Below are 26,083 nucleotides of genomic sequence, written 5' to 3'. Positions count from 1 at the left end.
TGGCCTCCTAATCATCCCTATATACTGACTGGCTTCATCCACCAGTAAGCTGGTGTGTGGTGGGCGTTCTGGCGCAATAGGGTGCACATTGGTGATGGTTGAGGAGATTCCCTCTTCCACGTAATGCGCTTTGAGTACCCAGAAAAGCGCTATATAAATGTAACAAATTATTATTAGTAGTAAATGATCCTTGTCGTGAAAATGGCAGGTTTCTGGACAAACCTGTAGACAATCCTAGAAGAGCAAGGAGATATTCGCGAGAGCACACTGGATAAAGTTTGAGCACGCATGCATGTGTAAAATCTGAGCGAGAGCAGAGCCATATTTGAAAGCATTTAAGATGTTTATGATTAAGAATGTATGTAAAACTGACATCTATCAGATGTTAGTAAACAGCAGATGCTTTCCAGATGAAGGGATCTTTAACAGACATCTTGCAGATGTGTGTGTGCTATCATAGCGCTTTACAAAAAATACATGTGTCGACATTACAATTTAGAGTGATGTGCTATCAGAGGTGACTCTGTCCAAGTAATGTATTACGGAAATGTATATACAAATCACACAGTTAGCTAATAATGTATTAATTTAAGGCAGAAACAAATAGGTATTTGAAGTAATTAATTATAAGTTGTCAACATATAACGATATATTGAAAATGTTAGTCCTCGCAGAAGTTGGGAGTCATCTCTTCACAGGTGTTGGAGCATCTGAAGTCTTCATAAAATAATTTCATGGAAAATAATTAGCATAGCTGCTGTTCATAAAATTAAGCAATGATAATCTTGTGCATTTGATCTGATATAGTACAAGGTCATGATGTGCATTATGTGAATGCTTGGCTAAAGAGATGTGTCTTTAATCCAGAAAACACTCTACCTCCTTCAGTGGACTTAACCAATGTACAACCAATAGTCCAGTGTTGTTTGTAAAAGAATTAAAAGTACTGTTTTCTATTTGAATATATTTTGAAATGCAATTTATTCCTGTGATCAAAGCTGGATTTTCAGCATCATTACTCCAGTCTTCAGTGTCACATGATCCTTCAGAAATCACTATAATATGAAGATTTGCTTCTAATCAGTCAACAGGATAAACAGGATTTTGCTGATAGTTTTGCCAGAACTAGCAGGCTATGCCCCCAACCCAGCCACTCTTTTCCTGGGAGAGAAGGGGAGAAATCCCAATGCAAAACAACTTGGTCAACACCAACACCAACATTATGAAATGCAGTGATATTATCCATACTACTGTGGATTAATGCTAAAGATATTCTTCTGTTGCCATTTCTAATCTTGGATTGACATTAAAATAGACATGACGAAGCTTTAAATTTTTAACCGTATGATATTTCACTTTGTGTACAAAAAAGTCTTTCTGAAAAACAAGATTACCGAATCTTTTAATGCTTTTATTTCTGACCTTAAGATGTACTTTGATACCCTTTCAAACATGAGAATACAGAACCAGAAACTGATGAATATATTAAAAAAGCATTGTAACTTAGCAATGTAATCGATCATTATGTCGTCATGAGTGCGGTGGCATTGTGTCTGATGACAGCAGGTGAACAACAGAGATCCAACTGTGAAAGAAAGATATCTGATATCTATGTGAATGCGACCGTTTGTTTTTGGACACAACAACAATCATAATGGATCCAATGAAGATGAGTCTGAGTTCGTAACCCAAGTGCAGTATCTTTCCAAAAATACTCATGAACTTGACTTACTTAACATGAAACTCACGACAGCATGACACAGCTAGACTAGGAAACAAATTTACATGAGGCTGTAAGACTGGAAAAAATGGAAGAACTTTAAGAGAGGGCTCTGAGAAAAAAAAAGGAAATTACCATTTGAACTCACTCTTGTGCACCATTCGAGACGCAAGTCTCACTCCAGAATCACTCTAATCTACATCTCTTTCCCTCGACCCCAACTCTCTCTCCCTCGTGGCGAGATCACCTAAATTCATCCAAAATATATATGGTTTCATGTGAATAATTATCATTGAGTATTATACATATTTAGTATCATTTGAAATGTCTCAGTGCGACTGGTACAAGTGTCTCATTCCCAAATAAGTAAAACAAAAATGTAATAAGGTTTTTAAGAGTTTAGAGATAGGCTAACTTGCACACATAGGAGGGTGTGTTTTCCAGGCAAATGGTCTCATGCTCTCAGTAAACTCAATTCAAATTCACATTGTTAGCAAATGTTTCCATGTAAATCAACTTCTGACCCCAGTAAGTCTGGGATGGTGATTAATGTAAATGCCCACTGTGAACTCATGTTTACATTTGAAAACAGGTTTCTGCCTTGGTCTGTTTATATAATAAAATGCATCCGGAGGTTCAGGGGGTTTTGTAACTCAAATTAGCCCGTGATTCTTAGAGTGACCAAGACTCTCAGCTTCATGTATTTTAAAATGTCAGGTTCGCATCTTTTCTCCTTATTCCAGAGCATTTGATATTTTGTATTATCTTTGAAATAATTATGAAATTGGCATGATACATTTACCTGACATAATAAATTGTTACATTTGACATTCTAATCGACTCTGCCATTATTTTCAATAAAGAGTTAAAAACAATAGTCAAATATTCGCTCAGATTTAATGATGCACTTATTTAAAATTAAAACCTTTTTTATTTATGGAGTCAGATGAAATAACGAGTTAAAACAAATGAGAAAATAAATGTATTTCATTTAATCAAATTACTTTGCCACACAGAAAGACAGTAACACGCAGAGACCTTCACCCGTTCTATCGGAAAACCTCCATTGGGCTGATATGGACAGGCTTACCTTGTTGAAACCAAGCTCAGAAAACAATTCATTTTGTATTTTTTCACATGATTACGTCATATTGTGATGAAAGACAGCCTATGCAGAATATTAATGTCTACTTTGCCTCTTTAGCCCCACCCAACAATTCGCATGTCAGTAAACGCAGTAAACACGAGACAGATGCAAACACAGGATTACTCCAGAGACAAATCAATAGAGATTACAAGACTTTTTGAAGTGCCAAGGTATGAAAAAAGTATTTGCAATGCCATCCTTGTGATTCTAATATTAAGAAAGCATGCTGAACTTTACTTTTAACGAAGTTCCAGTCAGATTGCGTCAGTAAGACAGTGTTCGCTTCATTTTACTGTGGATTTGTTTGTAAACAAGACAGCTCGACGCAGGCTTTTCAGAGAGACTGGAAATCAAAGATGATGCGTGCCGACTATATTGAATCCAACAGTAATGTTGCAACTCACAAGTGTCACACAGTATAGCTGCGTTTACATAGCACAGTCAAACTAGTAGCACAGTCGGAATAAAAAAGTCACATGTAACCATGTCACTAGGAATGAATGGGCCAAATCCGATTAAAATTTCATTCGGATTGTACGGGGTGCTTTAAACCTTTTCTAATCCAATCGAGAGGAATGTCGGAAAGAATAAAAGGACAGCAAATCACAACTATACAGTTTTCAACAACATAGTAAGGATCCTACGCACAGTTTTATAAATGAGACCCCAGATCCTGTGTCAGTAAAAACTGTGGTACTTTTTTAAATATGCAAAACTGTTACCCAATCACTGCAGTGGGCGTTAACTTCAAGTCTTGAATGGCATGGCCATCATGCCATTCAAGAGAGGGACAAAAACAGGATAGAAAAATTAGGATGTTTTTTGATGTAAAAAAAAAAACTTGATAACATTATAAGTGGACCTCAGTGAACATTATAAAAAAATGCAGTTTATGACCCCTTTAAGACACAAAATGCAAATGAGCTGTCTTATGCAAACCTTAACAGAAGATGCAAATGAGCTACTAGGGTTGCAAACAGAACTGCCTCCCATAACACGCCGCAGCAGCCGCCTCCTGTTCCTGTCTTCGCTATACTGCGGCTCGTAAAGACAGCCACGAACATTGAAATCCTCTTCTTCCATATCATATTGAGTACCTTCCACCACTGTCGTAACTTCACATCTGGCTCCACTTCGCCTGTTAGCTTAGCTTCCAAACAAGAAGGCTGACATTGCTTTTAGTTTCTGCAAGTGAAGTCCCACCCACTGATCTGTAATAGGTCTGTAGTGTGAGTGGGTCCCACCCCCTGGAAAAGTGTTTGTAGTCTCAACACCTCTACAAAGATATGGGACTTCCTGCTTAGAATGACGCAAAATGACGATTTATACATCATTATAAGCAGGAACTGCAACACTGAAATCCTTATTTCTCCCGTCTCAGGGGAAAATGAGGCAATAATACACGACCATTCAAAAACGATACAGTTTCTAACGATACAAAGCTTAATGCAAATGGGTGAAGTGTCCCTTTAACATATTGACTTCTAAAAAAATAAAATGACAACAGAAAATTAACTTTTTATTGGCACAACAATGTATTTTATGAGCAGTGTGAATCCAGTAAACAGAAACAGCCTATTTGAAGGACTGATAATCCTCTTTTGAGGCATCAGTGACCTTACAGTCATGTAGAATTTAAACAATAAATATATCTGACACTTAAAGGTGCAATCTTTTAGAAACGGATCAGATTGAGCACCACACTCTTGTAGCCAATCAGTAGCAGGGGGAGAGAGAGTGAGCAAGAGGTAGATTTTAAGAGAAATGGCAGAGAGACATTACAAAAGAGGAATTACAAAAGAGGAATATCGCTGGAAAAAGAAGGGTTATGATCAGGCTAGAGATTTAGGACCTACGTTAATATTAGAAAAGCTTTCCAGCGCTTCTCTCGTTGCTTCTGTAATCAAAGTCGTATTTGGGTTTTCTGGGTTTTAGTGTATTTATTTATTTGTGTTTTTAAGTGTTATATTCCCATCTAGAGTTACATGTAATTCCATCTTCCATAAGCAAGATTGGCCAGCTTTCGTGTAAAATCAAATAAGACCAGAATCCATGTATTTAATAAAAGTAAGATTTTGTTTATAGTAATTCTGTATTCATTAAATTGAATGGCTGTACAAGCCCTCAGATGATCTGAAATCTTGTACCAAATAAAATTGGAGCAAAGAACAAGGGTAGTTTAAAAGCGCAACCCCATGACGTCGCCTCCTATTGACCTAGCTACACTTGTTTCAACAACCTTTATTCTTTAATTTTAACATTCTGTAGTGTACACTTAAATACGTTTGTATGCAGTAGATGAATTACATTCCAAGAAGAACAATAAAGATAACACTATAATTTTCATACTCATTATCCTGAGCTCATTACCCGTTACCCTCATATACATTTTAATATGCTCTTAAATTACAAGATCCAACTCATATTATACTTAAAGTAATATTGAAGGAAAAATCAAAGTCAAAACCAGCTGACAATTCTGCAACATACATGTGAACTCCTTCAATAGTGTTTAAAAAACATCCCAGGATGCATGAAGTTGAGTGTATGTTCAGAATCAGAGCTGGAATCTACAAAAAGAACGAGTCTTGATTTAAGTTTAGTTGAACATGTTTTGATCACTACTCACTTCATTATTTTCATTTTGTGTTACTTTGCTATTATTAAAAAATGTAAAACATACAAAAAGGTTCCACTTGTTAACATGAACTAACAATGAAAAATACTTCTAAAGCATTTATTTTTCTGAGATTATATTAAAATCAGAAGTTGTATCTGTTAATATTATTTAATGGACCTGAACTAACAATTAACTAACAAGAACAGTAGTATTTTTACTTACTAACATTAACAAAGATTATTAAATACTGTAACAAATGCATTGCTCAGTGTTAGTTAATATTAGTAAATGCATTAAATAACCTTAACTAATGGAATCTTGTTGTAAAGTGTGACCAAAATAGTCTGAAAAGATGTGTCCATGTCTTTGATTGAAAGAGTAAAAAATAAACAAACAAAAAAATGATTAATAATGTGTAAGGAAAAGCATATTTCACCTGAAGAGTCCCTTAGTATTTCATGCATTTAAGATGGTTCTTGAAAAAATGGTGACTCATTTTTGTCTGTGATTCACTTTTGGGAGGATGTCTGAAAGAACTGTATTTGTCTGTGTGACCGTGTTTTTGGTGACCAATTCTGAGACCTTTGCAGGTGACAATTAATAAATCTCCAAGTCCGTCAACAAAGAATTCTGTATAAAAAAAAAAATATATATATTAAAACAGATTCTTGTTTCTTAAAACTACATTTTCTTTATTGGCATCCATGGTTCCATAAAGGACCTTCAACTTTCATGTAACCTTCACATGCCACAGAAGGTTCATTACAGTGAAAAATGGTTCTTTAGATTATTGAAAAGTTCTTCACATGGAAAAAAAGGTTATTTAAAGAAATGTTCACTGAGAGGTTCTTTGGGGAACCAAAAATGGTTCTCCTGTGGCATCACAGTGAAAACAACATTTATTTTTAGAGATATTGTCGAACACATGCGTATTATCTCAGCTGGTATGTCCATAGTTATGTCCATAAATATACAGTATTTCCATTCTCATTTAACATATACAACATAAGTCATAATCGGGTTTTGTTCTTGGTCAGTAAATCCAGATTACCTGCATTGTTTGTACTATGTCCATGTTTTAAATTACCTGTGACCTAAGCCATGATACCATTAAAGGTATAGTTTACCCAAAAATAAAAATTCTGTCATTAAATACCTTAATGTCGTTCCAAACCCATAAGACTTTCATTCATCTTAGGAACACAAATGAATATCTTTTTGATGAAATCTGAAAGATTTCAATCCCTCCATTGACAGCTGAGCGAACTACCACTTTGAAGCTTCAAAAAGTTCATTAAGAGATTGTAAAAATAATCCAATTGAATTGACCGGTTTAGTCCAAATTTTCTTAAGAGACTCGATCACTTTATTTGAAGAACAGATTTAATTTAGGCTTTTATTCACTTATAAACATTGATCAGCGAACATAAACTGAAGCTCAACCGAACCTGCTTGACTTGTGAGAACAAACCTTATTGGTTCTTGAAGAAGCTCAAACGTGTTGCGTAACAAAAGAATGAAACTCATTGGTTCTTGAAGAAGCTTGAACGTGTTGTGTAACACAAGAATAAAACTCATTGGTTCTTGAAGAAGCTCAAACGTGTTGCGTAACACGAGAATGAAACTCATTGGTTCTTGAAGAAGCTCAAACGTGTTGCGTAACACGTGAATGAAACTCATTGGTTCTTGAAGAAGCTCAAACGTGTTGCGTAACACGAGAATGAAACTCATTGGTTCTGGAAGAAGCTCAAACGTGTTGCGTAACATGAGAATAAAACTCATTGGTTCTTGAAGAAGCTCAAACGTGTTGCGTAACACGTGAATGAAACTCATTGGTTCTTGAAGAAGCTCAAACGTGTTGCGTAACACGAGAATGAAACTCATTGGTTCTGGAAGAAGCTCAAACGTGTTGCGTAACACGAGAATAAAACTCATTGGTTCTGGAAGAAGCTCAAACGTGTTGCGTAACACGAGAATAAAACTCATTGGTTCTCGAAGAAGCTCAAACGTGTTGCGTAACAAAAGAATGAAACTCATTAGTTCTTGAAGAAGCTCAAACGTGTTGCGTAACACGAGAATGGAACTAATTGGTTCTTGAAGAAGCTCAAACGTGTTGCGTAACAAAAGAATGAAACTCATTAGTTCTTGAAGAAGCTCAAACGTGTTACGTAACACGAGAATGAAACTCATTGGTTCTTGAAGAAGCTCAAACGTGTTGCGTAACACGAGAATGACACTCATTGGTTCTTGAAGAAGCTCAAACGTGTTGCGTAACAAAAGAATGAAACTCATTAGTTCTTGAAGAAGCTCAAACGTGTTACGTAACACGAGAATGAAACTCATTGGTTCTTGAAGAAGCTCAAACGTGTTACGTAACACGAGAATGAAACTCATTGGTTCTTGAAGAAGCTCAAACGTGTTGCGTAACAAAAGAATGAAACTCATTGGTTCTTGAAGAAGCTCAAACGTGTTGCGTAACACGAGAATGAAACTCATTGGTTCTTGAAGAAGCTCAAACGTGTTGCGTAACAAAAGAATGAAACTCATTGGTTCTTGAAGAAGCTCAAACGTGTTACGTAACACGAGAATAAAACTCATTGGTTCTTGAAGAAGCTCAAGCGTGTTGCGTCACACGAGAATGAAACTCATTGGTTCTTGAAGAAGCTCAAACGTGTTGCGTAACAAAAGAATGAAACTCATTAGTTCTTGAAGAAGCTCAAACGTGTTGCGTAACACGAGAATGAAACTCATTGGTTCTTGAAGAAGCTCAAACGTGTTGCGTAACAAAAGAATGAAACTCATTGGTTCTTGAAGAAGCTCAAACGTGTTACGTAACACGAGAATAAAACTCATTGGTTCTTGAAGAAGCTCAAGCGTGTTGCGTCACACGAGAATGAAACTCATTGGTTCTTGAAGAAGCTCAAACGTGTTGCGTAACACGAGAATAAAACTCATTAGTTCTTGAAGAAGCTCAAACGTGTTGCGTAACAAAAGAATGAAACTCATTGGTTCTTGAAGAAGCTCAAACGTGTTGCGTAACAAAAGAATGAAACTCATTGGTTCTTGAAGAAGCTCAAACGTGTTGCGTAACACGAGAATGAAACTCATTGGTTCTTGAAGAAGCTCAAGCGCGTTGCGTAACACGAGAATGAAACTCATTGGTTCTTGAAGAAGCTCAAACGTGTTACGTAACACGAGAATGAAACTCATTGGTTCTTGAAGAAGCTCAAATGTGTTGCGTAACACGAGAATGAAACTCATTGGTTCTTGAAGAAGCTCAAACGTGTTGCATAACACGAGAATGAAACTCATTGGTTCTTGAAGAAGCTCAAACGTGTTATGTAACATGAGAATGAAACTCATTGGTTCTTGAAGAAGCTCAAACGTGTTGCGTAACAAAAGAATGAAACTCATTAGTTCTTTTAGAAGCTCAAACGTGTTGCGTAACACGAGAATGAAACTCATTGGTTCTTGAAGAAGCTCAAACGTGTTGCGTAACAAAAGAATGAAACTCATTAGTTCTTTTAGAAGCTCAAACGTGTTGCGTAACACGAGAATGAAACTCAGTGGTTCTTGAAGAAGCTCAAACGTGTTGCGTAACAAAAGAATGAAACTCATTAGTTCTTGAAGAAGCTCAAACCCGTTGCGTAACACGAGAATGAAACTCATTGGTTCTTGAAGAAGCTCAAACGTGTTGTGTAACAAAAGAATGAAACTCATTGGTTCTTGCAGAAGCTCAAACGTGTTGCATAACACACGAGAATCTCCTATTTCCTAGTTCTCACACTTTCATTTTTGGGTGAACTATCCCTTTAATCTCTAAAATATGTTGTAACTTATTGTCGAAACTCACTTTGCAGGTCTATTAGGAAATAATTAAACAACAGACCTCATCCAGAACGCACTGTGTGACTTCATTTGATGTGGATGTTTTCAATCAACAGTTTGAAGTCCACCTACCCGTGTGAGCCACTCTTTTGAGGAACGGGTCAAAGCCGACCCTTCGTACAGCATCCGTCCGGCCCAAGAAGTAGTTAACTACTCCATCCACGAAGAAGCAGCCGTCAAAACCTGGCAGAGGCGCGTGGGTACGACTAACCCGCTTGATACAGCCGCCTTCCTCGCTGCTCCCTTCCTCATATTCCAGCTTAAAGAAGAACTGATTTCTTTCTACCTCACCACCAACCTGATGGAGAGAGACAGAATGAATGAATAATAGCCTAACTACAAAAAAGATGACTGGAGTATTGTTCACAGGAATAAATTACATTTTAAAATATATTTTATTAGAAAACACTTTTTTAAAACTTAAAAAAAATATTCCATAAAATTACTGTTTTTACGGCTGTACTGTTTTTGATCCTATAAATGCAGCCTTGCTGAGCAGAAATCTTACTGACCCCAACTTTTATATTTATTTGAGGTTATCAAGATGATATAATTGACATAATTACCACATCTAGTTCAGGCACGGCTTCCATAATGTCTACAAAGCTCTCAATACGCGTCTCATTAAGGAACAAAAAGTCATCATCCACCCACAGGAAGTACTTAGTGGTGACCTGTGACAATGCCAGATTTCTGCCTGCAAACCAGCCCTGAAAGGCCAAACAATATATATAAACTTTTATACTTCAAGCAAATTACAGTAACATTCAGTTTAAACAACCTGATGTTTGTACCTGTGCAGGGGGCATTACATAGTGTTCTATATTGTCACCGACCACCTTCTCTGGTTTCAGACTGTCATCAGCAATAATGATCTTTATTTTTGGGTAGAGCCGACGAACACTATTGATGAGAACATTTAGTTCCTTATATCTCAAAAATGCCTTAATTAGTACAGTCACTTGGGAGTTTACGTCTACAGAGAGAGAGAGAGAGAGAGAGAGAGAGAGAGAGAGAGAGAGAGAGAGAGAGAATTATGTGCCCATATAAGGTCAGTGTGGTGATTGAGTTCACATAATAAAGAATCTGTAATTAGATCTGTCATTTGTTCAGAAGCATTGTTACAAGCTAGGTTTCCATCCAAAGGTGCAAATTTAACTGTGCAAAATTATTACAAAAATATTGGATAAAACATCTGCGATAAAGCACTGTTTTCATCTCATGCGTTCCAGAGAACAAAATCGTCACTTTCTGTGAAACTGGCACGAAAAAATAAAAATATGGAAGTTGCTGCAATCAGGGTAGCCACTGTATCTAATATTTTGTTCATAATAAATGTATTGCATCTCAGAGTGTAAATCATAGGCCAATAAGAGCTGTGTTGATGAGTTTTTTGTTGAGCATCAAGGGATTTATTCAGCAAATCTGTTTCCATCGTAGTTTATGCGCATGTCTTCTTATCGGACCATTTTTTTTTTAGATTTCTTTATGCAATATTCCAAAAGGTAGATGGAAACATATCTACTGTTAATTAAAACTAAATGTATTCAAAATCATTATTTGAAATAAAGCTGAAGTAAAATAAAATATAAATATTAAATGACAAACAAACTTTAAAAAAACTGAAAAAAATTAGAAATGTTCTTTGGAAACTAACTTAGAATTAAGCTGAAGTACTAAAATGACTAAGACTAGAAACTTAAAATAAATTAAAGCAAAATACAATTATTAAAATACAAATCACAAAAGCTGACAAAATGGCTAAAACTTAAAATAAAATTAAAACAAACTAAAATAAAACTGTTCAGAAGCGTAAGTATATTAAATAATGTGTTAATACTTGAGCTGACCTTTTCCCATGTCAAACAGAACAGGGACTGACAGACGTCTGATCTCAATCGGGAATATGACCTCGTGGTTCCCAAAAGAGAAGTATGCTAAAGACATGAAAACATATGTAAAATTAATATTTGTACATATCAATGGAAATGAGCAAGTCATTCAGATTAGTTTTAAGTTTAAAAAACAAAAAAAGTATCATCAAAGAGGTCCATATGACTCTAGCACTATATTTCATGTCATTTTTGGGGGGTGGGGTTGTTCATACAATAAAAGTTGATGGGGTCTAATGTTGTTTTGGACCCTAATATTCTTTCAAAAGGAAGAAAGTCAAGCAGGTTTAAAATGACATGAGAGTATGATGACTAAATGTAAGTGAACTATCCCTTTAGGTTACGTATATACCGAGGTCTTGGGTCTTGATGTGGTAGACAGTGCTGGTGTAGGTCACTCTGGTCAGAAGATCATTGAGCTGTTGAAGGTTGCTGGATGAGATGCTCAGTTGTTTCTCATTTTGGCCGTCCACCTGCTCACCCTCCTGAACATCCAGCACTGAGAGCAGCCCTTTCTGCACCCTTAGAGACACCTGGAGACGTTTCAGATCGTTTATTCTCTTTAATATCATGACTTCTTTTAAAAAATCAACCCACATTAACAATTGTTTATCAAAAGGACACAAAACATCGGATAAAAGGTAGACGGTAGACCCCTATACAGAGACCATCTGAAACGAACCAATGATTGAGATATAAAAAACCCACCACCTTTGACAAGAAAAGCATTTTCAGCAGAACAAACCTTGTAAACTGCTCTGCTTTGTGTTTGCAGCGCTAGACCTTTAATAATGATACATTTCTTTAATTAATATAGATAGAAATGCATTCATGTCATATTAAATTTGTTTATATTTAACAATAGTAGCAAAGCCTAAATAAACACACATTTTTATTTATATACCGTGTACACTACTGATTACAATTTTTAAATGTTTTTTTTAAATCTCTTCTGCTCACATAGGCTGCAATCATTAGATCAAATTACATAAAAAAGTAATCTTTTTGTAACATTATAAATGTGTTTACTGTCACTTTTGATCAATTTAATGTATCCTTGCTGAATAAAAGTAGCCAACTAATTTCTTCTCATTTCTTTTCAGTTTTTTTAATCTCAATTACTCCAAACTTTGTAATGGTAATGTATCAAGGTTTCCACACAAAAAATGAAGCAGCACGACTGTTTCAAACATTGATAATAAAAAGAAATGTTTCTTGATCAGCAAATCATCATATTAGAATGATTTCTGAAGGATCATGTGACACTGAAGACTGGAGAAATGATGCTGAAAATTCAGCTTTGATCACAGGAATAAATTACATTACATTCAAATAGAAAGAAAAGTGATTTTAAATTGTAATAATATTTCACAATATTTACTGTATTTTTGATCAAATAAATGGAGCCTTTGTGAGCAGAAGAGACAAACTTCAAAAGATCTCCATTATTCCAAACCTTTGACTGGTATGTCTCTCTGTAACCATGTGTTTGAGAAAGCTCAGAAATTAGACTCACCAGGAATGAGTGTTTTATTCATGGGAGTCACTCTGAATCCTCTGATTGGATACTGGAGTGGGCTGTTGGCAGGGGCCAGAATAAGAACATCGTTTTCTTTCCCTGTCCTGGGAGACACATGCCACTATTTTTGTTAACCCTCTCTTTGGGACATTGTCTTTTGTAAATGATGCTAAGATATTAGCGTTTAAATACAATAGGCCTAATAATGTTCAACCAAAAACATTTTAGTTAATAATTTCATATGACATCGCCCTATGGAAGCTTAATAATGTAATTGTTTAATAAAACATTTTAAAAGATAATTGCAAGTTTACATCTTGCAATTCTGACTTTATATATAACTCTCAATTCTGACTTTTGTTCTCAAAATTGCAACTTTATACATTTCACAATTCTGACTTCATAACTCACATTTGGGAGTTTATATCTCACAATTCTGACTTTTTCTCACAATTGCAATTTTATATCTCGCAACTCTGACTTTGTAACTTGCATTTGCGACTTCATATCTAGCAATTCTGCCTTTTTCTCGCAATTGAGATTTTATATCTTGCAATTCTGACTTTAAATCTGACTTTTTCTGCAATTGTGATTTTATAACTCGCAATTCTGCCTTAAGAACTCACAATTGCGACTTTATTATCTCACAATAGACTATAACTGGCAAGTGTGACTTTATATCACGCAATTCTGACTTTATAACTCACAATTGTGCAATTCTGAAAAAAAATGTCAGAATTGCGAGATGTAAACTCGCCATTTTGAGAAAGAAGGTCGAAGATAAAAAGTCTCAATTACCTTTTTTATTTCTTATTCTCTGGTGAAAACAAGCTTCCATACATCGTTTTCAGATAATAAAATTAAAATATTTTTGCCATGTGCTTGAAATTTTTTGAATCAATGAAGTAAATGAGACATTAGGAGTGTTTGAGTTAAACTATCCTATACTTCAACAACCGATGGGTGAGATCTGCCAGTTGCAGGCAGTTCAAAGATGGAGCCGTCAAGCAATTTTCTGCTTCTAGTTTCAGACTAATTTGAATGTGTGTGAAGTTTCAGGCAATTTGCCAAAAATGATTTACCTTAATAGGACAAAGTCATTTATAAATGACGGCACCCTAACCTTAACCCCTGCGTTTTTTTTATATAGGCTACTGATTTTGCTCCACGCTGAAAAGATCAGATACATTGTGAGAAACCTGATCTGGTGTTGTCTGAACTCTTCTTCCCGCCGTTTCTGCAAGTCATCCAGCTCATTTTCCGGCACAAACCGGTTGGCAGGATCAGTATTTTTGCAGGTACAGGGCATTGGATTCTCATTGTGAAAAGGCCCTATGCTGAGACATGCACACACAAACATTTTTTTTTAATTGATAAAAAATAAATAAATTTAAAAAAACAAGGAAGATACAGGTTCTGGGTTGCACCAGAAAAAAGTAAAATTCATCTACTCACTTTATTTTGGGAAAGTCTGGAAGCTCTGTATCCTTGAGACCTTGAAAACTTGAAAAACTTGTACGAGTGGATAAAAAATAAAACCATGTATGTCAGTACACTTTACATATAACCAAATGAAACGGAAGCAGGACTGAATAATATCAAATTTCTTGCGAAACCAACCTGAAGCTGCTTTTAGGGTTGTAAGACATTAAGTGTTACCTATTAGAGATAACTATCATAACATTTTTATTTGTATGGTTGGTTCATTCATTGATTTGTCAGGTAGCCTAATCTCAAGCAGTGGTTTTCGAATTTGCTAGAATAAAAATGACAAAATGGATTTTAACAGTAAGAATTAAAGACTAAATATGCTTATAATTTTTTGTTGAAACAATTATATTTTATTCATTTCAAAATGTTCCTAAAAAACCATTATGCAACAAATAAATAAATAAAATAAATATCACGAAAGGAAGATGCCCCATTGATTCCCGTGAACAAATCTAGGCCTATTAACTTTCAACAGATGGTAAAAATGTAGGTGAATGTAGGCTATATCTTTACCATCTGTTGAAAGTTAATAGATTTGTTCAGGGGAATCAACGGGGCTGTCACAGTCTGTTCTGTTCTGTTTCAGTTATCATAAGCCAGGTTTCCATCCAAGGTTTTTTTTTTGCGAAATAAGGTTTGTCGCATCAAAATGTTTACCGATATAGGTGATGGAAATGCCAATTATTGATATTTTTTTGCAAATGTTGACACAAATCCTTTTCCGTTTAACTTTAGCGCATAAATTCTATACTTAATTGTCGCGAAAAACTAGTTTGGAAACACTTTTGTCGAGAAAAGGGGCTTTAATGCAAATAAATGTGGTGTCACATGATATTTTCATCACGTGCAAGGTGCAGTCGTCACAACAAAAACCATGGCCGGTTGTTTTACTTATAGACATCATATATAGACGCCCTATCAACCGCTACTGACTATTGGCGCGGACGAGCCGTGGGGTCGCCATCTTAAACCGGTCACCCGCTCCGCTCAGTGTAATCTGTTTGCATAGGCGGCCTTACTTATGTTTCACCCGTTTCAATTGAAACGGGCCCCGCCCTCCAAGGGGGCCCCCAAAACACCGGCAAAAATCCCATTCATGGTCTCCATAGGATATTGATTTTCAGCCATAATGTCTAAGTGATCTGAAGCATAATACCGGTAGTTTATTTGTTTATAATTTTGCCTTTTTTGCCGTTAAGTTAAAATGTCCACGGACGCGGAGCCCATAATTGTATTTATGTTCGGTTCAGTGTCAGTCAGACACGTTTTCTTATTTGCTTTTGTTAATAATTTAAGTTAAGGGGATGTTTGAGCTGTTTATTTTATGTCAGCCCAGTCAGCTGTAAATATACTGCACTAATCAAATTAGTTGTCTGTGAAAGGGCGAGGCTTATTCCAACGTAAAACGCTGTGTAATTTTATATATTTTTAATCAAATAAGGTTGGATAACTTCTATGTTGAGCTGCCTGTTCTTGAAGCTGAAAGTGCACGTAATAAAATAATATACTATTGTTGCAAACCAACAGGAATCCTTGCTTTTTCTGCTCTATTATGTTTGTTTTATATGAGTAGAAGGGCCTCATATTAGTTCATATTAGCTCATATTAGTTATTGAAACGGGCGACCGAATAAGGCCGCCACTGTCTGTTTGGCAGGTGCAATGAGCTGCCAGCGCATTTAGTTAATCATATCTCACTGAATACCGAACCGATTTTCACGCGGGTTTTTTTGCTGCAAAGGTCATACACATAGCTACGATACAGGACCCATTGAATATTTTGTTCACAAAATACAACCAATAGTACGGTAATGTTAAATGTTAAATCTTACTTGTGAAAAGTAATCCCCGAGTGATGGTCCATCGATTTGAGCAGTTATATGCTGCACAGTGCTCTGGCATCTACTGCTGCTATGCAACGCAAATAGGAGTATGACCGGTTTAAGATGGCGGCCACATTTCTTGCGCCACAGCGGCCAATAGGGCATCTAGTCTCTATATGATATCTATGGTTCCCTATCAAGGCTACGGAACTTCGACATTACGGATGTCGTATATGGGAACTATAGCTACGTATATAGCCCGAACTCATCCTTCACTTCTGCTGAAATCTTATAGGCTAACGCCAGCAGAGCTGGCCAATTGACGCAAAATATGCAAATACTGACACCTCGTAGCAGTAATAAGCAAGTGCAGCGTCAATTCCTCTTCAGAATCTCTCTCTTCACGCTCAAATCGTGTGCTAGAAAGCTGATACTCCACTAACAACTTATTATTTCGCCGTCATTGAAGTTGCGCCGAGATACTTGCACTGTCTCCTGCATCCGATGGCAACTATCTGCAACCTGTGTTCGGGCCCCATCGTGCCCCCCGACACGCACCTGTTCTGCATCGCGTGTATGGGGCTGGCCCATGCTGAGTTAGCCCTCAGGGACGAAGGGTCCTGCGACCTCTGCGCGGACATGCCTCTTCGAACTCTCAAAGCCAGGAGGGAAGAGGCTCGCGCAGCAGCGGGGATCGGGTCTACCGCCGCCATTGAGCCGCTGGTAGCCCCCCCCAACCGCGGAGTCGAGGTTCGTCCCCCGGTGAGCTTTCCCGACCCCACCTTCCAGCACCCTCGCGAGGTCGCTGACTTCGTTTCCTTCGGGGCGAGTGAGGTGAGTGAGGACGACTCCGTGTCTCTGTCTGCCTCCGAGAACGACTGGGGTGCGGAGCAGGCCGCACCGCGGGCGGCCGCGGAGCAAGAGACCCCAGCGGACCTGCAGGACGAGCTCTTCCGTATCCTCTCGAAGGCCGTCGAGGAACTGGACCGCCTGCCGTCCCGAGCCTGCAGATTTACGGCCCACCAGGCTAACAAGGCCTACGGTGCCGCGGGGGAGGCGGTTTCCGCGGTGCATGCCATGGCCGTTCTCCAAGTGCTGCAGGCTAAGCAGCTCAAGTCTCTGGATGACGCCGCCTCTATTGACGCTGACGCCATCCGAGATCTCCGTTCGGCCACGGACCTTGCACTCCTGGCCACGAAGCGTTCGGCCCAGGAGATTGGACGTTCGATGGGGTTCCTGGTGGTCCTCCACAGACATCTGTGGCTCACCCTGTGGGACGTCCAGGAGGCCGATAGGAAGATGCTGCTGAACGCACCGATCTCCCCTGCAGGCCTGTTCGGAGACGCCGTGGAGAAAGTCACCGAGCGTTACTCCGAGACGCAGAAGAAGGCGAAGGCTATGAGCCACGTGATTCCTCGGAGGGCGCCGCCGCCTCCGCAGCCGCAGCTGCAGCCTCGCTCCCGCTCGTCTTCCGCCTCGGGCCGCCAACCTCAGGCCGCGGCTAGAAGACAGACAGCGCCCCGCCCGGGACCGGATGCTCGTAGAGGCCGTAGCGCCCAGTGGCAGGGAGCGGGTAGCAAGAGGGCGCAGAAAGCCCACCGCGTCCCCTGCGAGGCCCAAGCAGTCGTCCTGACCGCTCGGGCAAGAGGAGAATAGAGCGCCAGGTCGGCCCCGCGACCAAACGGCGCGCTCTAATGCACTTGGTCCCTCAGCGATCCGCGAGCGACGCGTGCAGTAGTTTTGTGAATGTTGTCAATGTTGTTTCTTGTTTAAAAATAAAGCAGATCACTACTTCACAAACAGAGCTTTTTTCTCCTATTGCACCACACAATGTGTTATCCGTCCTGCCTTCGAGCAGCGCAGAGTCACGGTCAATAAATATTCCCAGCCCTCGCATAGCGGCGATGACCGCAGGTTTAGATCAGCCCACGCTCAGTCGCCCTCAGGCAGCGTGGGAAGCTATTCCGGGCATTTCGACGTGGGTGTTGAATATAATTCGGCACGGGTACACACTTCAGTTCAAACGCAGACCACCCCGCTTCCGCGGCGTAATTCAGTCATTAACTTTGCCCCAAAACGCTCATGTGCTGAGGCAAGAAGTGTGCAACTTGCTCGAAAAGAAGGCTATAGAACCGGTTCCCCCGAGGGAGCGGGAGAGCGGATTCTACATCCGCTACTTCGTTGTGCCGAAGAAGGGAGGGGGTCTCCGCCCCATTCTGGATCTGAGACCCGTCAACAGAACGCTTCACAAGCGCGCTTTCAGGATGACTACTCTGAAGCAGATCCTGGCGCATATTCGCCCCGGGGATTGGTTCGCTTCAGTGGATTTAAAGGACGCTTACTTTCATATCCAGATAGTAAAACGTCACAGGCGATTCCTGAGGTTTGTGTTCGAGAATTCGGTGTACCAATATACGGTGCTCCCATTTGGACTAGCCCTAGCTCCCCGAACATTTTCGAAATGCGTGGACGCGGCACTTTCACCCCTCAGATCGAGCGGGATGCACGTCTTGAACTATCTGGACGACTGGCTGGTTCTCGCGCAGTCGAGAGAAATGCTGGTCAGCCATGTGGAAGCCCTCCTTCGACACTTGGAGATGCTCGGTTTGAGGGTGAACGTCCAGAAAAGTGTCCTCACACCGAGCCAGACTACAACATTCCTGGGAGTGTGCTTGGATTCTGTGAGAATGAGAACGCGCCTCTCCCCCGAGCGAGCGGAGGCTCTGAGTTCTTCTCTCGGTCTCTTCAGACCTGGCAGGCTTGTCCCACTGAAAGAGTTTCAGAGGCTACTGGGACGGATGGCAGCGGCTTCTTCGGTGTGTCATCTGGGGCTGCTGCATATGAGACCGTTGCAACACTGGCTGAAAACGCGCGTCCTCCCGAGCGAGTGGTATTCTGGCCACAAGCGCATTATGGTCACCCGCGGATGCGCCCGCTCCCTGGCCCCGTGGAGGAACCCAGATCTCTTCAGCTCAGGCGTCCTTATGGACATAGTGACGCGGCGCGTGGAGGTTCTGACGGACGCTTCGTCCACCGGATGGGGAGCCGTCTGCTTGGGAAAGCCCGCCTCGGGTCGGTGGTCAGGGAAGCAGATGGAGTGGCACATAAATCGTCTGGAACTAGAAGTGGTCTCTCTAGCTCTAAAAGCCTTCCGGTCTCGGCTGGAGCAACAGCATGTGTTGATTCGGACCGACAACACTTCCGTGGTCTCATACATAAATCGCCAAGGCGTTGTACATTCCAGAGCCCTATTCAGGCAGGCGGAATCCCTTCTGCTATGGGCGGACCGGTTTTCCCTCTCGCTGAGAGCGGCTCACATCCCCGGCGTTCTGAATCGCGGGGCGGATATGCTCTCGAGAAGCGGGATTCCCCAAGCGGAGTGGAGGATTCACCCCGGGACGGTTCAGCTGATATGGAATCGTTTCGGCAGAGCGGAGGTCGACCTCTTTGCGACGAGTGAGAACGCGCATTGTCAGATGTTCTTCTCACTGTCTCGTTCCCCCCGGGAGGTGGACGCGCTGACTGCGCGATGGCCGAGAGTCCGTCTCTATGCTTTTCCCCCGGTAAAAATTTTGCCCATGGTGTTGTGCAAAATCAGGGATGAGAAGGCGGCGGTGACTCTGGTAGCCCCGAACTGGCCGAATCAGCCCTGGTTCGCAGATTTGGTAGAGTTACTGGCAGGACAGCCATGGGAGATTCCGCTCAGGACGGACCTTCTGTCTCAGGCGAGCGGAACGATCTGGCATCCCAACCCCGGGCTGTGGAGCCTCCATGTGTGGCCGCTGCAGGGTCGCTGAGCAGGGGGGACGCGCTGCACTCGCGAGTTTTGAATACCATCGCGGAGGCGCGAGCCCCGTCCACCAGGCACCTGTATGCTCTGAAGTGGGGTGTATTCTCAAAATGGTGTCAGGATGTCGGTATAGACCCAGCGAACAGCTCTGTGTCGGATATTCTACGCTTCCTTCGGTACAGGATGGATGAAGGGAGCCTGCCATCCACTCTGAAGGTATATGTGGCCGCTGTTGCCGCGTTTCACCCCCCTATTGACGGACAGTCTATCGGTAGACATGCGTCGGTGACACGGTTCCTCAAGGGAGCTAGGAGATTATGCCCTGCACGGCCGCCTTCAGTGCCGCCGTGGGATTTAACGTTGGTCTTAGAGGCTTTGTCGCGACCGCCTTTCGAGCCCTTAGCTTCGATTGCCATTAAAGAGCTATCAATTTAAACAGCACTGCTTCTCGCTCTCGCTTCAGCGAAGCGGGTTGGGGATTTACAGGCTTTCTCTGTAAGTGAAGATTGTATTCGCTTTGGACCGGGAAACTGTAATGTAATTCTCAGACCGAGGCCGGGTTACGCTCAACACCCCGTTCAGAGCGCAGATTGTTTCTCTCCCTGCCTTGTCCACTGAGCCACCAACCTCTCAGGATTCGGTTGCTCAGAGTGCTGTTTGTCCAGTCAGAGCGCTCAGAGAATACATTTCTCGCTCGGCCGTTTTTCGACAATCGGACCAGCTGTTTGTGTGCTTTGGACGGGGGCTCTCTAAACAGAGGCTTGCTCACTGGATTGTGTACGCTATAGTTTTGGCTTATGATTGTCTGGGGCAAGAATAACCCCTTAACGTCAAGGCCCATTCGACTAGAGCGATTGCCTCCTCGTGGGCTTGGACTAAGTGTATGTCTATTCAGGATTTATGTCTTGCGGCTGGCTGGTCTTCTCAGAACACGTTTGCCAGGTTTTACAAGTTGGATTTGCCCTCTGTAGCGTCTCGAGTGCTTTCGGTGAGTTGATTACACACACAGCATTGTATAGAGCTGTTCTGCGCTTTGCTTATGAGTTGTTCTATGTGGTATATTGTGTGTTTGTACTGTTGTCACCGCTATGCGTTGGCCTTCTCTTACTGTGGTTATTGCCCTGTTTTTCGACAGTGCAAATTTCCCCCGGTTATACTGCTCGGGATATGCAAATGCTGGCAGTGTATTGTGAGCTTGTGATTGGTCCCTTTGGGCCTATCAGAGGTTAGAGGTTCGCTATTGGTCAATCTCGGCCTATCAGATGCTTGCATACTGGGGGGGGGCGGTCTTCGTATTGGGTCTGTTGTCAGTGGTTGTTTGGCTGCCACGGCGGGATTCTACACAGTTCCCATATACGACAGCCGTAATGTCGAAGTTCCGTAGCCTTGATAGGGAACGTCTCCGGTTACTTTCGTAACCTCGGTTCCCTGAAAGGCAAGGAATGAGACATTACGCTCGCCGCCGTGTTCGCTATTGTTTTAACGTTTTTGTTCGATTCTGAAGAGGAATTGACGCTGCACTTACTTATTACTGCTCCGAGGTGTCAGTATCTGCATATTTTGCGTCAATTGGCTAGCTCTGCTGGTATTAGCCTATAAGATTTCAGCAGAAGTGAAGGATGAGAGGAGTTCCCATATACGACATCCGTAATGTCTCGTTCCTTGCCTTTCAGGGAACCGAGGTTACGAAAGTAACCGGAGACGTTTTACTTACCACGAAAGTTTCGCCCATCACTCTATCCACAAGTTTCCTACGTCCCATGAGGCCTTGCGTCAAAAGTGGGCGTAACTTCCGGTTCGAAGTAAACAAGCGAGACACTCGTTCATTCATTCAACAGTTGATAGTAGCGATCCAAACTTGCTAACGATGTGGGAACATAACCTCAACGAAATTAAAAAAGGGTGAAATAACAGTAACTTAGGCTACTAGGGATGGGTATTCGACATATTACTTAGTCGTTCATCGGGAGAGTTAACGATCGACTAATGTTATAGGCTAAACTATTATTTATATTAAAATTTATTATTATTTAACTTTTTATAAATTAAAAATGCAATTAAAAAAACAAAAATAAAGTGTGTTTTTCCACGATGAATTCTTTAATACTAGAAGATCAACTTGTGGCAGTTAAACTGGACGTTCGGTTACTTGAAGATGCGCTGCGGTGCTCTGGAAGCTACCGCTGCAAGCCGGCGTTTCTTAAACAGAGACCGTTTGTTCCTAAATAATAATAAAAAAAGAATCATGTAAAATTTTCTGTAACATACGTGATATAAAACCGAAATCGATCCACGAACCTGTGTCGCGGTGTGGGAAGGCAGAATTTCAACTCCCATAGTTATCCTTCCCGTCCAGATCCGATAGGCTATAGCATATCTTTAAATGACTATTAGTAGCCTATTATTTGAAGTTAACATTATACAATACAATACCACAAAAAATGCATTTAATATATTAAAACTTCTGTTTATATATCATACTTCATTAATAAAGGAGTCCAGACATTAGAAAAATATAACACATACATTTTATATTTAATATGAGGAAAATTCACATGCTGTAAAGTGTCCACAACTTCCTCCCAAAACGCCTTATTGTGTGGTCTCTCCCAGATCCTTCGGCTTCGTGCATTTAAAGGGTAGTTACTTGGAGCCCTATCAGATGAGCAACTGCTTCATTCTGCTTCTGACATTTCGGACACTTGCAATTATTTGTGAAATTGAAATGACAGTAAGCTGGCAAATTTCAATTAACTGCCTGAATCTCTCTACACACAATCTTATCGGTAAAAGACCAATTGAATGGAAACAGTCTGACAAATTTCGTAATGTTTTTTTTTCCCCACATATTCACTTTTTCGATAACATAACAGCGCAAAAGGTGGATGGAAACGAGGCTACTGACATTCAATTTATTTTCACGTCACATGCCTTTGTTTGTATTCCCGCCATTTCTTAGTTACCATGATTACCTCATTATGAGTTAATTCTGTTCAGCTGTGTTGCTCGTTATTTAGTTTGTTTTCCTATATAATTTCTTCCCTTTCCGATATTTCTCGTTTGTTCACCCGTCTTGGTTAGTGTGTGGGGCTACCTGATCGTCTGTTTGCCAGAATAACCATTAAACCTGTCATTTTGGATTTCGTATATCTTATCTGAGTTTGTCTTCCCGCAAACACCGTGACGGGCCTCCTCAGTGATCTTTATTTATGTAGGGGAGCGCGGGGCACAACCTACGCGGGGTTAAATGTAACACAGACCTTTTACAGAGTTAGTCAGGATGAAGCAGGTTGTGTTTTCCATTCTTTTTCTCTCGTTGCCAGAAGACTGTTTCCCGCGAATTTGTGGAAAGTTTTGCTAAGATTTCTTGAAGATACTGGACAAAGAGTGTTTTGACACAATGCAAGTACATTTTTCATTCTTTTTTCCGCTTTCTGGGTTGGGTGTATAGCTACGTCACCAAATCTAACTTTATATAACCCTAATCACTGTCTTGTTGGCTAAAACATATATAGCAACATTTTGAAACATATCAGTAACTCTTAGCAACTCTGTTAGCCAGGCTTTTATGTTTTACACAGCGGGGTAAGTTGTAGCAGTGTTACAACTAAGCCGCCAAGTGTACAATAATGAAATGAAAACAGGGTGCCACAACTTTTCAGGTTTGAGTATTTGTATATTTAACTTTGTTGGACTTCACAATGTTGGAATTTTTTTTACTATGCATTGATAACTTGTTTGTTTAAATATAGCATGTTTTTCATGCAATAAAACCCTTTAAAATGTGATTTTAAGCTCGTTTCTATTATTATTACCGTTATTATTAATAATAATTTTGCATGCAGCTGCTACACAAATATAATTCAATTGCAATTACAATATTTGATGATTTTATGTATTGCAAAACTGTGCAGCCCTTTCCTATATCTCTATCGATATTGATCCATAATAGAAGGATGATTGGATGAGGGATGGGTGTATGGATATCTATACAGATGCACAAACAATATCTAACTATACCGATAAAACAGAACTGAGTTATGTGTAACACAAGTGTTACAATTAATCCCGCATATGGGGAAAATTGTAACATTTGCACTTCAATCACTTTCAGTGCAACAGTACGAAAATGGTAGGTCCTAGAAAAAAACTTTTGTATTCATTTGTAGCAGAGATGTGTATGTTGCTTGTGTAAAAAAAGATGAATCTAACTTTATTTTTTTAATAATTGATCCAAAACCAAAATGTGTAAGGTTGTGCCCCGCTCTCCCCTATTTATTTGTTACATAATGCTTTTTTTGTGTGTTCTTATAATTGCCCACAAAAGAAAGGTTGATAACTGCAAGTGATTAATTAACATAATTCCTTGTTTGTATAGGATACACAGATATGAAGTAGGCTATTTTATATTTAAACATCTCAAACCTTTTCAGTATGACAATTTTCTACATCAAGTGCATTGGGAAGTTTAACTTCAGCTAGATTTTCTTCTACTGATGATTGATATTTGAAAAGCCTGGCCTTTTGATATCCAAAAAAGATTACATAAATCATTAAGCGCCCGATGAAATGAAAGCAATATCTGTTAAGAGCAGGATATAGCCATAGTGATTGTCAAGAAAATGCCTACTCAAAAATTGAGAAATGCATTTAATTTGTTGCATTTTAAGGACTTTTGCATTTTCCTACTTCTGGTATTACATTAGGCTAAATGTTTTATCAGTGTCAACGCAGTTTTTATGGGATGGGGGAGAAACCGAAACACTCTTAAGGATCAGCATGAAAATATTTGTCCAACATTTCAGTAGCCCAAGTGCATTGTCATTATCACATCACGTTCAAAACGTTTTAAGATCCCTGAATTTAAAAATGTGCTTCATGAGGCAAGCTAACGTCAAAACTGAAGTCAAAAATATTATTTCATTTGACTGAATCAAAGCGGAACACATAGGAACGCTACAAAAATAATTTTAAGGGTAATTTCAGGTACAGATTGATGTAGGAAAGACAAAGTGACACATACCTTAAAACCTGTGCTGAAGTTTTACTGCAAAATGTCCAGTCAAAATAAAACGTCAGCAACCCCGTTAAAAGAACGATGACGATGAGTACAGTTTTGTGGACTCCGTGCATGATTAAATCTGTCAAGATTCAATCATGATTAAAACAATATATATATATTATAGCTATATATTTATTCATAAAGATCTACATCAAAATGAATCGTTAAAACCTCAAATTATAGACTAAGCGTCGAAATAAAGCAATGTTTGACTGTCCGAAGTGTTGTTACCTGGTGAAGAGCGGCAGGTGAATAAGGGAGGAGCAGGACTCCAGGGGCAGTGATGTGGTGAGACCGACGGAAATATTCTATAGCAAGCCCTGATGTGCGCAATGTATACCTTTAGCGCAATGAGTTTATTGTTGTTGTGATTCGGACTGGCTAGCGCTTTTAGTATATTTGAGTGTGCTTTAATTTTTATGTAATATGATTTTGGGGTTATTTATGTAATTTATTTTTCCTTTGTTTTGAATTGTTCTGTGTGACAAAGCTGGGATTGTATAGAGGGTTGCCTGGTTATTAATATCCTTTGAGGGGGGTTTAACTTTTGTTCTAAATAATGCGTTTTCTTTTATTACAAATTTTTGTTTTATTGGTTTGTGTCAAAAAACATATAGCCTATATATTTTTTTGTGAGTACATTGTAGTTAATTTTCTTTTTTATCACCCTTGCTTGAAGGAAAAGTTGCTCTTTTTTTTTAAAGGTATCCGCCTGCCAGTCAATTAGGGGCCGCCGGAAATGTAAAAAACATATTTAAAAAAAATTATATTCACAATTTTATCATATGGTATCATTGTTTTTGTTAATTAGCCATTTCCATTGAATCTATTTATTTGGTTTTTATTTGTTCTTACTGCGCATGTTCAGTTTGTAGCGCATGTACAAATTTTGACGCGCATGTTTCACCGGCTGGGGTGGGGACAGAGCCCAGTAGCCCACCACCAATACCAACTACCACTCTGAGGAGCTACACCAAGGGAACACCACGACGCCGGACACAAGATAAGATAAATGAGCTCTCTGCATGACCCGGACGGGCTTGCGCGCCGCCGTCGAAATGTCTCGCCATGTCAGTCCCCTTAGATAAGGCTACTGCAGTGGTGTATTTGGCAGCCATCGAGCCGGTAATGC

At 40.0% G+C, this 26,083-nt stretch overlaps 1 protein-coding gene across 1 annotated transcript; it reads right to left on the bottom strand.

The window, feature by feature from the left end:
* Positions 1-4,373: 4,373 nt before the first annotated feature.
* LOC143720581 (beta-1,4 N-acetylgalactosaminyltransferase 2) lies at positions 4,374-25,265 on the bottom strand. The gene is made up of 13 exons (XM_077210128.1): positions 25,183-25,265; positions 24,913-25,030; positions 14,242-14,298; positions 13,986-14,123; positions 12,784-12,890; positions 12,013-12,050; positions 11,620-11,800; positions 11,226-11,312; positions 10,170-10,351; positions 9,942-10,085; positions 9,448-9,673; positions 5,924-6,117; positions 4,374-5,437 (listed from the first exon to the last, which is right to left on the bottom strand). Exons 2-12 carry the CDS (start codon positions 25,020-25,022, stop codon positions 5,936-5,938), a joined length of 1,452 nt encoding a protein of 483 aa, XP_077066243.1. The 5' UTR covers positions 25,023-25,030; positions 25,183-25,265; the 3' UTR covers positions 4,374-5,437; positions 5,924-5,935.
* Between the last annotated feature and the right edge of the window lie 818 nt (positions 25,266-26,083).

The sequence above is a fragment of the Siphateles boraxobius genome, unplaced genomic scaffold (genome assembly GCF_051911475.1).
Source record: "Siphateles boraxobius isolate OS27281-9 unplaced genomic scaffold, OSU_SipBor_1 65, whole genome shotgun sequence".
Classification (NCBI taxonomy): domain Eukaryota; kingdom Metazoa; phylum Chordata; class Actinopteri; order Cypriniformes; family Leuciscidae; genus Siphateles; species Siphateles boraxobius.
This window is presented reverse-complemented; position numbering and strand designations above follow the sequence as displayed.

Coding starts and splice junctions, on each gene's coding strand:
- LOC143720581 (XM_077210128.1), bottom strand. CDS start 25,022: ATGCACGGAGTCCACAAAACTGTACTCATCGTCATCGTTCTTTTAACG. Junction 11,801..12,012: donor AAAGCAGAGCAGTTTACAAG/GTTTGTTCTGCT, acceptor AAACGTCTCCAG/GTGTCTCTAAGGGTGCAGAA. Junction 10,086..10,169: donor ATGTAATGCCCCCTGCACAG/GTACAAACATCA, acceptor TTGGCCTTTCAG/GGCTGGTTTGCAGGCAGAAA.